The sequence below is a fragment of the Herpailurus yagouaroundi genome, unplaced genomic scaffold (genome assembly GCF_014898765.1).
Source record: "Herpailurus yagouaroundi ecotype Mexico unplaced genomic scaffold, PumYag 28, whole genome shotgun sequence".
Lineage (NCBI taxonomy): Eukaryota > Metazoa > Chordata > Mammalia > Carnivora > Felidae > Herpailurus > Herpailurus yagouaroundi.
The window spans coordinates 135485374-135498404 of NW_024412376.1; the positions used below are offsets into that span (position 1 = coordinate 135485374).

The window sequence follows — 13031 nt, forward strand, 5'->3', positions numbered from 1 at the left end:
CGCGGGGCTCGAACTCACGGACCGCGAGATCGTGACCTGGCTGAAGTCAGACGCTTAACCGACTGCGCCACCCAGGTGCCCCCAGGAGCTCATCTTTTTAAGCCAAGTGGTTTGCTCAGTGATCTTATGTAACTGAAGTTTTCACTTTCTCAGAAATGTTAATCCAGGTGTAGCAGGTAGTAGTGGCCATAGCACGGATACCTACTTGCTCAGCTAAAAGATGAACAAGGGCTATTCTGTTATCAAAAACAACTGTGGCCAGACAGTCTAAGGGTTTTTGTTGGATAGCTATTGTAGATTTTACAATACTTTCAAGAGTTAAGGAAAAGTTTCTAATCATAGCCTCATTTACATTTACTCCTAACCATGGAAGTAGGGCCCTGCCAAAGATAGTGAATCTTGAATCCTGAAAGCCTCCTGGTAGGTCTTTTCTAACTTGACAATGTAAACTCAGAAGAGTTGACCAAAAGGAGCACACTTTGGTAACCAAAGAGGCCTTGCCTGAATCTGCACCAACTGTCTAAGCATTTACAGGCCCAAGGAGAATGATAACCACTGCAGACAAAGACAAACCCTGTGAGGGCACAAACCATTCCTGTTCAGGCAGTATTGTTAATAGATTCATTCACAAGAATTGTGTTTGCTTGTCATAGTCAGGGGTCAGTTAGGTTTTCTCCTAGCCTGAAATAAAAAGTTCTAAATTTCACTGGCCTTAGCAGTGGCCTGGGAGGTGGTAGTATTATCTTTCCAGGCCAGTGCCAGAGTAAAGAAAAGAAAGTGAAGAAGAAAGGGTTTAAAGTATTTAGTATTCCTGTTTAGTTAAAGTCTTGATCCAGTGTCTTGGGAGGAAGCATCTTGCTGTTAGCTAATCTTCCTAGTCAATTTGATGTAGAGGCCCCCAGTGTTTGTGCAGGACCAGATGTCAGGTGCAGTTTGTCAGCTTTGAAATGTGTATCTAAGGTTCATGTCCCTATCATCTGGGTAGTGAGGAGGACCTTTGAAGGAGATTTAAGGACAGTCTTTATTCTTTAATGATTCCAAATCAGAAGAGTGGGAGAAAACTGGGAACATTAGCTTGATGTGTCATAGCCAAATATTTGAGGGAACCTGGAATTCAGGATCCAGTCCACTTTTAACTGAAAACACACATCTGACTTTCCTTGAATATGGAGAGGTTTCCCTTATTATTTCTTACAGCTTAATTACACATATTAAAGTTTTTAACCTTTAGAAATCTTAGTTTCTAGTGAAAATAAAAAAGTAAACAGTTGTGAACTGTCATTTGCATTAACATCCTGTGGCTTGGCAGACTTTAAATACTTTTTAGGGGTGTCTGAGTGGTTCAGTCGGTTAAGTGTCTGACTCTTCATTTTGGCTCAGGTGATGATCTCATGGTTGTGAGATCAAACCCAGCATTGGGCTCTGCACTGGGTGCAGAGCCTGCTTGAAATTCTGTTGCTCCTTTGCCCCTTGCCCTTCCCTCACTTGGGCACACGTGTGTGTATGTGTGTGTGTGTGTGCACGTTCCCTCTCTATAAAAAAATTTTTTTTTAATAAGTACTTTTATAATTTCTAGAAACATGCTTTCCCCAAATGTCTTTAGTTCCTCTGTAAAATGAAACCAAAAAATTGATAAACCTATGTTCAGTAATTAGTGTTTCAGTATTTTATCTTATTTGGAAATGATCTGGATATTTAATGAATTTAACTTAAATTATCATCTAACTTAATAAAATTTTAAGGTTTCAGGTTACCAAAAGATTTGGGAGAAACTAAAATTTACCTAAAACTTTTTATTCTATTTAGCATCTATTTGATTGTTTTTAACCATTATGTTTAGATTACCCACAAAAGCCATTAGACCTTAGACAAGACCAGCCATTGCCCCAAGATGTTTTTTTAGCTGACAAATTTTGTGAGAGATAAAATGAACTTATTTGACTAGTAAACTCAGGCAGAGTAAAAGTTTGTATTTAGCCTGATAACTCTAAGGACATGTCTGCTTTAAATTAAACCAACACACTTTAACTAGCTTTTATACTGAAAATTGACCTAGATCATGTGAACTTGAAAAACACTTGGGTTCACTTCTATTATATTTCTGAGATTTACAAGTACTTCATAAGCACTTACTTTTTAAAATTTTTTTTTGTTTATTTTATTTATTTATTTTGAGAGAGACAGAGACAGCACGAGTGGGGGAAGGGCAGCTAGAGAGGGAGAGAGAGAATCCCAAGCAGGCTCTGTATTGCCAGCACTGAGCCCAATGTGGGGCTTGAACCCACAAAGCTGTGAGATCGTGACCTGAGCTGAAACCGAGTCAGACACTTAACTGACTGAGCCACCCAGGCGCCCCCATAAGCACTTATTTTTAAGCCAGTTAAACAGAGCTGTTTTTTGTTTTTGTTTTTTTAATTTTTTAATGTTTTTATTTTTGAGAGAGAGAGCTCTAACAGGCGAGGGGCAGAGAGGGAGAGAATCCCAAGCATGTTCTGCATTGTCAGCACAGAGCCTGATGCTGGGCTCAAACCCACCAACCATGGGATCATGCCCTAAGCTGAAATTGAGTCCAACGCTTAACCAACTGAGTCACCCAGGCACCCCTGTGTTTTGTTTTTGTTTTTGTTTTTGTTTTTTAAAGTAAGCTCTACATTGGGGGCTTTGTGCTAACAGTGCAGAACCTGCTTGGGATTCTCTCTTTCCCTCTCCCTCTTCCCTACTTGCCCACATGGTCTCTCTCTCAAAGTAAAATAAAAATAAAAACTGTCTTTAAACAGACAGTTCTTATTTAAAAATGTATGTACATTTACATCTTTGAAAAAGAATTTTTAATGTTTGTTTTTGAGAGAGATAGAGTATGAGTGGGGGAAGGGCAGAGAGAGAGGGAGACATAAAATCCAAGACAGGCTCCAGGTTCCAAGCTGTCAGCACAGAGCCTGATGCAGGACTTGAGCCCACAAACCTTGAGATTATGACCTGACCGGAAGTCGGATGCTTAACCTACTGAGCCACCCAGGCGCCCCTATATTTACACCTTAAAGGCATGGCAGAAGAATTCAGGTTCCCCTGAGGACTTTGGTAAATAAGAGATAAATAAATATATAGGAGCTAAACAAGGAGGTTTTAGAATTAGTAAAAGGAATAGGTGAACATTGAATTGCCTGTAGAGCTGCATTTCTAATTTTGCTAAGATATGTAAGAAGATGTAGACAATTGCTTTCAATTCCTCAAAGAATGAGGTTGCAATTCGAGTGACATCATAGGTTGATCCACCCATCTAATTACACATTTTTTTTTTTTTTTTTTTTTTTTTAGTAAAGACTTTTACAAAGACTTTAAAAGATTTTTCCTTTCCTTCTGGGTACCTAATTTTATTTTAGCTTAGGGGAGGAGGCCTAAAAAAACATTCTTAACAGGCTCTGTATGTCAGCTTTCAATCTAGCCTATTTCCAGTCACAGAGCTACTTAAAAATTCTTTTAGGTGTCTTGTCAGTTTTCATCTGGGACAAACAGCAAACATTTCTTGCCATATTGAGTAACTCCCCCTTGGATATATGGGAGGGATTCCCAACGAAAGTGCAAAAGGTAACTTATTTTCCTTTCTTTATTGGGTACTACAGACAGATCTGAGTGCTGACTCTAATAAGAATGTTCATCCTTAGCCAGCTTCTTCCAGTTTTTCCAGGATCCCATCTGTAGTTCCGTTTTTTACCAGAATTTGGCAAGATTTTTTATTTTTAATGTTAGTTTTTCTTTGGCTATTTAAGAGAATAATGTAGCATTTTGCCAGAAAATCTCTTAGAGTCCCATTTGAGAGGAGCCCTCCTTTGAGGTCAGGTATGGGAATGACTGAAAGGTCATTAACTTGGCAGACTTTTGTTTATGGTCCATAAAGGCAACTCAGAGGAGTACTAGAATGAATATTCAAATAAAGGAGGATAGAGGAAAACAGTAAGAGTTATATCAGTTTTTTTGCTTTTAAGTACTTTTTACATCTTTAATTTTTCACTAGCCTTTTATAACAAATCTTTTAATGAAGCTAGTTTGGAATTTTGAAGCCTTTTGGAGTCTCCTGCATACCAATTAAAATAGTATCCCATTCTGTTTGATTTGGAAGCCCTTGCTTTTAAGGGCACTTGTTAAATGCTCTTATCTAATTGGAACATTTCTCATAATGGCCATTGTAATTCTAGGTTGTAATTCCTCTGACGACTGGTAGCAGTTTGGTAGGACCCTAGCCACAATTAGAATTTAACTCGCCTTTTCTGTGCAGCCATATCTAGTCACAAATGGGGTGTAACCCACATTTATGTCTGGCCATATTTTGGGGCTGCCAATCTGATGGTTACCAAGCCAAGTTCTCAGGACACAAAAAATCTTCGCAAAATTTTGCCATTTCTATTAATATTTGTGTCTTCTGGACCATAGTTCTTAGGCATAAAATAAGCACAGGTGCCGGAAGGAAATATGCTTGACTGTTTAGAGTTTAAGGATCCCATAAGCCAAGTTTAGGTTTCTCAGAGCTGAACTAATACCTAAAAGGGATGTGCCTCTGGGTTGGGAATTGTACGGTATACATCATTGCACAGAAGTTTTCTTGAGTTTGGCAGGTGACCTAGAGTCAGCCTAACCTGTTCTGTGACCAACTTGATGTCAGAGTCTTTGAGTTAGGTAATGAATACACTAACAGCTCTGAAGTATTGTGCCAGTGCCCACCACCAATTTTTGTGGCTTTTTTTTTATGTGATTCCTGTTAGTTATAGCCCTTATCTATACAAAATAAGACAAACATGTGCACCCTAACATAGCAGCAGCAACCATAACATGTTACTGTAGACTGGCCAAGAGAAGGCTTTACGTACCATCACTGATTCCTAGCATGGATTAAACCAGCAGACTCCAGTAAAATGGGGACTGTGGATTGGAACTGGGGAAAAGACTAAACCACCAAATCCCAGTAAGTGGAGACTATAGACTAGAACTGGAAGGGTATTCCAAACATTGTGGACTGAGCCAAGAGGTAGGGACTCAGGTTTCAGATGGAACTGTGTGCCAGCTCAAGCTGACCGGACTGGAAAGCCAGTTAGCTTAAGAGCTCAGCAAAGAGTACAGAGCTCAGAACTGACAAGAACTCCGTGATGGCCCTCAGAAATGTCTAGAAAGAAAGTAAACTCGAATATTTCATGGGGTACCACACCTATGTTTCTTGTTGTCCCCAAAGATGTCAGAAGTCTCCTTTAGTCCTGCTGCCTTCACCACATTCTTTAAGTAACAAAAATTAAACTGAGTAAATGTAAAGATTTGGCTTTATTCAACAATTCATGAGTTGAGCAGTGTCCCATGTAACAAATAGCAAGGAGCTCCACCAAGCTGTATAAAAGGAAAGGTTTTTAAAGGCAGAAAGGGGGTGGAGAAGGGAAATTATTAGCAAAGAATGCATTGTTTTAGGCAAGGTCACCTTCCTACAGGGAATGGAAGGGGTTTGTGGATGGATTATCTCACTAGTGCTGACTAGTGAGATAATTCCATGTTGACTGGCTAAAGGTTACCATTCTTGACGGGGTAGGGGGAGGTTGAAACTGCGATTAGATAGGTTATTAGGACTTGGCTTGCTGACATGGAGTTTAGCACAAGTGACTCCATTTTGTTGCCTGGTATCTCCTTTTTATTTTTTTAAATTTTTATTTATTTTTATATAATTTATTGTCAGGTTAGCTAATATACAGTGTGCTCTTGGCTTCAGGAGTAGATTCCTGTGATTCATCACTCACATACAACACCAAGTGCTCATCCCAGCAAGTGCCCTCAATGCCCATCGCTCATTTACCCCATCAACCCTCACTCAGTTTGTTCTCTGTATTTGAGTCTCTTATGGTTTGCCTTCCTCTCTGTTTGTAACTTTTTTTTCCTTCCCTTCCCCACCATGGTCTTCTGTTAAGTTTCTCAAATCCCAATTATGAGTGAAAACATATGATATCTTCTCTGACTGATTTATTTCACTTCTGCTGTCTCCTTTGTAACAATATGAATTTTAGCAGGGGCACAAACATTTATTCTATAGCAGTACTATAGCTAACAAAGAATTAAATTATTAAGCAGAGTAGGACTCTAGCATCATCTGTTTCACAGGAGGGCCCAGTATAGAACATCAGAAGACATTCACATTTGTAGGAAATTAGTCTGATGGCAGAACAGGTAGGCAACCATTTGTGTGGATTCATAAATTACATAGTTTATAATAAATATGAACTATCCTTAGTTTAAGAGAACTATTAGTTAAGAGACCTGTTATATTAAGAATTTTTCATAGCTTAAGGGAAAGAATAACTGAACAGTAGTCTTACAACATTTTTTCCTTCCTCCTAGATTTAAACAGTCAAGTTAAATCAAACTGGGAAATCATGGCAGAAGGTGGATTTGATCCCTGTGAATGCGTTTGCTCTCATGAACATGCGATGAGAAGGCTGATCAATCTGGTGAGATGAGTGGGATGGTCCTATTCAGAATTGAACTGTATCCCTTCTGTCCTGTTTTTTGGGGAGTGGGGGGCAGGGGGGGAATGTTGGTTATTAGAGAATTTTCATCTGATGGTCACTAAAATTATTTCATAATTGAAATTCCACAATGGTTTAAGTCATAGTGGTTAAAGTGCTTGCCAGCAATTCTTCTATTAGAGATAAAAACAAAACAAAACAAAAAAACCCAAAAAACAGATTGCTACCTTTTATTTATGGTAGATTTCTTTTGGTGAAATCACCATCACGGGAAGATGACACATTTGTGTGTAGCCTTTTCTGTTCTATATTAACAAATATATAGTCTTCAGCTATATGGAGCTGTTTACCTGATAAACTGCTATGAAGTTATAGTTCCTATTGTGACATGGTTCAAATCCTACTCCAATAAATGGCATGACAATAAAAATTTCTATATAAAGCATTTCCAAGTCCAAATCAATTATTTGACAGAGGCAGGTTTCTGAACAACATGCTTTAGATAGTCTCATTGAATTGATTGTTGTGAGATTTGAATTTGTAAAGTTTTTAAGACTCTCCTAGTCTTATAATCTTAAATACAGGAGTCTTTATGTATTAAATACAGGACTTTATACCTTTTTTATGTACAAAAGAAGAAATTTGACTATTAACAATAAGTATATTGTATTATTATTATGTTAGACATAACATTTTGTTGTTCTAGAAAGCTCTTGTAAAGAGGTATATTATCATAGACCAGGTAATAAAGGCAGGAACAAACATTTGCTCAAATATTTGAGTTGTTGGTGGTTAATAAGCAGGTTTTCCGCTGACTCAGTGTCTGTATGTCGTGATCAGAAGTGTGTTTCTTGTGAATGATACTCCTTTTAGAGTCAACATATGCTAGGACTTATGATCCTAAAAAATTTCTTACAGGGAAATCAATAAAATAAGAACTTATAAAATTAATAAGACTTGTGGTTATAGAAATAAAATAGGAATGTTATATCTCTGACAACTTGATGTAAAAATAGATGAGTCTAAGGAGAGAATATTTAAAATATTTTCTCTGATTTATGATGTTAAATAGCTGATAGCTTTTATGTCTAAATTTCAGGGTAAGGCAAAAATTTTTTTTTCAAATGTGAGGCTAGGCACAAAAAATAGACTTGTAATTTAACTGGTAAATTTTCCCAGGAGATCAGTTTTTCTTTTTTTAAAAAAAAAAAATTTTTTTTAACGTTTATTTTTGAGACAGAGAGAGAGCATGAACAGGGGAGGGTCAGAGAGAGGGAGACACAGAATCTGAAACAGGCTCCAGGCTCTGATCTGTCAGCACAGAGCCCGACGCGGGGCTCGAACTCGCGGACCGCGAGATCATGACCTGAGCCGAAGTCGGCTGCTTAACCGACTGAGCCACCCAGGCGCCCCAGGAGATCAGTTTTTAATAAGAGTTACTACCTCTTTTTTTCTTAGTGTCATCTTTTTATTTTTATTTTATTTTATTTTAATAGTATCTATTATGCTTTTTTCTCTTAGCTCTGCTGCTTTTTTTTTTAGAGATGACTAAAACTAAGCCCTACTCTTTATGATCCCCTGTACATTTTTTTTCTCTTCAGTAGGTTGTCAGGAAAACTCATGTTTAGCTTTGTTTTGTTTTGTTTTTAATGAGCACATTCATACCTGATGGGACATTATTGATAGCAATCCTAGTGTGAAGTACTTTATGTGAAAATAGGTTTTAGATTTTACAAACCTTTAAAAGTGTACAGTGTACATTTTTTAGTCTATGCTGGATATTTTCACATGATGTAAATTACTGATGGGTGATCCTGGATGGGTGATCTGCTAGTGTATAAATTGCTGATAGCAGTATTGAAGATTCCAGAAGGGAGGAGAAACTCACTTGATTTCAATGAGGAAACTTGCTAATTAGGCTTGATAGACATTTGTTTGATTTGAATTGTGCTTTATAGTTTTTATTTCTTCTTTTATTTAAACTCCAATTCAAGCAGCATTTGGGGGCCATACCTACCTTATCGATATTAAGTACTTTCTAAACTGAAAGAGTATCTTTTGAAACAATGTCTCTAACGTCAGAAATTCAGAAATAATGTCTCTAACTTCAGAAGTTCAGCCATGAGGTCTCTAAGTTCTCTAAATTCAGAAATGTGTAATACTGTTTACTATAGCATTATTTCTAGTAGTGAAAGTTATAAACAACCTAAATGTCTGCCAGTAGTGGTTATATCATGGTTTGCTCATGTGGTGGAATCTTATACAGAGGCTTAAAAGAATGTCTTTGAAGATTACATCATAACAGAAGGGAAATTCATATGTGAAATGAATAAAGGCAACATCTAGAAATGACATTTAGCATCATCTTGCTTTTCTGTACCCACACACACCGTATATATACATGTGCATAGGAAAAAAAGCCTTGAAGAAAATATGTCAGTGTTAACAGTGTTTATCTCTGGATTGTAGAATATAAGGTGAGAGGGTTTTTTTTTTTTTTATAGTTTTCTGTATCTTCTATGATATACTCAGGAAAAGGGTTATTTAACAAAAAGAATCTTTTTTTTTTTTCATTTAAACATTGTCAGCACTCTTTCATACTGTACTAGGCTTTTATACCTCTCATGCTTTCGTTATCTTCTACTCTTACACTTCAGAGGACCTGTTTTTAGTACCTTTATCTTAACTACTCTGTGGAAGTCTAACCCCCCAGTCTATATTTAAAAGCAGTTTATCTGATGGTATAATTTTTTTGTATTAGTTGTAACTACCAGAATTTAGATGTCTGCCTGTTCAGAAAACTCATGGGTATATATTGGTGATGACAGAGCAGAGGTTTATTACCCTCATCTTTCTAAAAGTAGACATTGAACTCATCTTTGCAATAGAGTAGCATCTCATTAATTTTAGGTTCTAATTTGGAATTTTTGTTACTTTTTCCTTTGTATAACCAAATTGGATTTTCTTGTAGGTTAGAGTATTATCAAATTCTGAGAATTTAAGGTGCTAATAGCAAGTAAAAACCTGGGAACACTTAGAGATTTTAATGATTATTTATGGTTAGATTATTAATTGTGTACTGGACTGCAGTTTAGTTTTGCCTATTCTGTGGAAATAAGTGGGCTTTGCCAAGGGATATTTTCAGCTTAGGAGCAGTTAAGATTTTACCATTGTTTCCTTTCCATTTTAATAAAGTTCTGTTCATTCACAATTTAAAACTAAATTCTTTTCCTAATTTAGTAATGATATCAGTTAAGGTTCTTTATTATAGGTTATAGAAGTTCTGACTGAGTTAAGCAGAAAAAGACCTATTAAAAGGATAGTACGTGGCTCACACTAGCACGGACTAGGAGAACCTAGCATGGAAAATGAATACGATCAAAGGGAGGGTAAGTGCCAAAACAAGAGGGAGCCAAAGTCGTGCTGCAGAGCTAGGGCAGCCAAGAAGCTGCTTGCTCCTGAATTCTAGACTTTCGTATGTCCAAGTGTTGATGCAGCATCTCCATTTAGATAACTAGTAGACATCTTACACATGATATGTGCATTACCAGACTTCTTTTCTTGCCCCCAGGCTTAAACTTCCTTGTCTCTTCTATTCACTCCATTATTCTGGTTGCTCAGGCAATACCTTTTGTGTCAATTTTTACTCTTTCAGCCTCATAGCTAATGCAGAAACAAATCCTTTTGACTCAACCTTAAAAATATATCTAGAATCCAGACATTTCTCACACTTTCCATGTAGCATCCTGTTCTAGTCTACATCAGCTTTTGCCTGGATTATTAAATTAGCCTCTTTATGAGTCTCCTTGCTTCCACCCCCTTGCCATGCCCCACTTTCTGCAAGTTTAGTTTTCACTACAGCAGCTGAAGTGATCTATTTTCGATAAAACAGATAATGTTCTCCTTCCCTCGAACTCCTGCATGACACTTAAAGTGAAAAAAAATTTACATAGCCCTACATGATCTGTCCCTTCTCCACCCCACTCTTCCCTTTTGCTCATTTTGTCTAACAGTTCTGGCCTCTTACAGGTCACACACAAATGATCGATAGTGTAAAGACTTTAGACTTTTCTATAGCGAAACTGGAAGGCATTGGCACAAAGACTTTAAGTTCTGAAAGGAAATTATTACAAATCCAGCATTCTGTATTCAACCAAAGTGTCAATCAAATAGGAGAGAATCTTCAAAAATCCTATCTCATGTACCATTACTTAGAAAGGTGCTAAAGAATGAACTATTTTTCACCAAAATGAAGACATAAACCAAGGAGGGAGACTAAGATTTGAGTGTAGAAAGTGAGAGGTCTAGCACATGCAAGAAGCAAAAGTAACTTCCAGGATAATGGTGAATGGAAATCCCAAGGTGATAGCTGTGCGTCAGGTTTGTGGATACAAGACAGCTGGTTTCATTGAGAGGGTGTCACACAGCTGTAGCAGAGACTTTTTCAGGAGGATGAATTGATAGAACACCTAGTGAGTCGAGACATTTTGTGATCTAAAAAGCTGAAAACAAGTTGCCAAAAGTCCTAGAAAACCAAGCAAATGGGGGGGAAAAAAGAACATTTAACTTTAAGGAAATACAGAAAATAGTACAGAAAAGAAAAAGTAATTATAATTTACTACATGGTTCAAATGTGAAGAGCATTTACATAGTCATAATAATGTTAAAACTATTGAGCTAAACCAATTTATGATTTAATTACTAGCAGATGGGAAGAGTGTACATGTGTGTTGGGTTCAGAAAAGAGAGAACTAGGTCTTCTTAGTCTATACTGGTGAATCAATGGGTATTGCTTAAAACTGAAAAATCAAGAAGTAGCAATAATGCATATTTATAAAGACATGGAGGTAAATACTAAAATAATCAGCTAAAAGGTGAAAGTCGTTCCTCTATGGGAGGAGAAATAGGTATGCAGAAATGAGGAACTGCTTTTTTTCGGAACAGACTGGCAAAAGTGTTTATTTAACTCTGAATTGTATACATGAATAACTAATAGAAATTAAAACAACAAAAAGCAAAAACCTTCCAGTTAGGAGTAAAAAGACAAGGTGTGAGTCTATTAGGTAGCTGGATATGTTGTGTACATTCCTCCATGGAATGTAAGGTGACTGGTTGAGGCCTTTGCTACCGGCTAAAACCAGGTTACTGCTTTCTAAGAAAAGTAGAAAATATTCATGGGGAGGGCTTCTAGTTGGATGTTAAGGATCAAGAGAGAAGCCAGAGTAACCCCAGACCTTTAGTGGATATAAAAGAGGAGATGGTTCAGAAATGAAATGTGCTATATATAAAGCCTTAGAATGAAGCTTTCCCTACTTTGAGCATTAAGAGGTTCTCTAGCCTGCCTGCATCCTTCCTTGATAAGGAAAGCTGTTTGTATACGCTGTCACCATCCTGATCCTTTAATAACTATAAAGAGGAAAACAAGAAAGCAGTTGAAGAAAATAAGAGGACCACAGTGTGGTTGGGCATAGCTAGCTACATTCAAAGACAAGATGAAATAATTAGATGTGTCTAATATGAAAAATCATTGTGCAAGTTATGGCTATAAGTGCAGCTTCATATAAGTATGTTGTCCTGGTCTTAAATATCACCAGCAACATGATTTTCTGAAATGGTGAACAATTCTTTGTAAAGTTATAAACAAAACTAAGTATAATATTCCTTTGATTTAAATGCTGAATTCCAGTTAAATTCCTTGGTAATTTAGTGTCAGCTAACCAAAAAATATCTTGCTGTTATTTTTTTAATGGACTTAGATTAAAGGCTCAGATTTTTCACTTATGTGAATAGGTGGCAGGACATTTGAAAGTCATGTGGGATGTAAGCCAGTCACAACAATCGAAGATCTGCCTCTCAGATATCCACGATGCCCTGGTACTGACACATTGGAGAACATATGATGGGAGGAGAAGTAGAGTTTAAAAAAAAAAAAAGGAGGGGAGCCTGGGTGGCTCAGATGGTTAAGAGGCCTACTCTGGACTTCAGCTCAGGTCATGATCTCACAGGTTCGTGGGTTCGAGTTCTGTGTCGGGCTCTACTCTGACAGCGTGGAGCCTCCTTGATATTCCTTCTCATTCCCTCTCTCTCTGCCCTTCCCCCACTCGTGTGCATGCACTCTCTCAAAATAAATAAACATTAAAAAAAAGAGGAAACCCAAATAAGCTTATGAAGGTAGGCAAGAAGAAAGAAGAGAAACGTAGTTCATAGAAAGCACAAGTAAAATGTTATGTGTGAGTGGGTTCTCATCCCCTGTTAAAAGAGTTAGATTGGAGTCTGAAATGCTATTTACAAGGAAGACAGTTACTAGGGTGTCTGTGTGGCTCAGTCAGTTGAGTGTCTGACTCTTGATTTTGGCTCAGGTCATGATCCTAGGATCATTGGATTGAGCCCCAAGTTGGGCTCCACACTCAGCATGGAGGCTCCTTGAGATTCTTTCTCGCTCTCTCTCTTTCCCTCCCTCCCTCCATTTGCCCCTCTCTCCCCCCACCCAGTCTCTCTCTCTCTCTCTCTCTCTCTCTAAAAAAAAAAAAAAAAAAA

General features: G+C 37.4%; 1 protein-coding gene across 1 annotated transcript in view; it reads left to right on the forward strand.

Moving 5' to 3' along the window:
* The window catches only part of SMIM14 (small integral membrane protein 14), an 83115-nt gene that overhangs the window by 30558 nt on the left and 39526 nt on the right, over positions 1–13031 (forward strand). Inside the window, exon 2 of the mRNA XM_040485356.1 lies at positions 6367–6476. Within this exon, the coding sequence (XP_040341290.1) occupies positions 6402–6476 (75 nt within the window). The 5' untranslated portion in view covers positions 6367–6401. The remainder of the gene's footprint in view (positions 1–6366; positions 6477–13031) is intronic.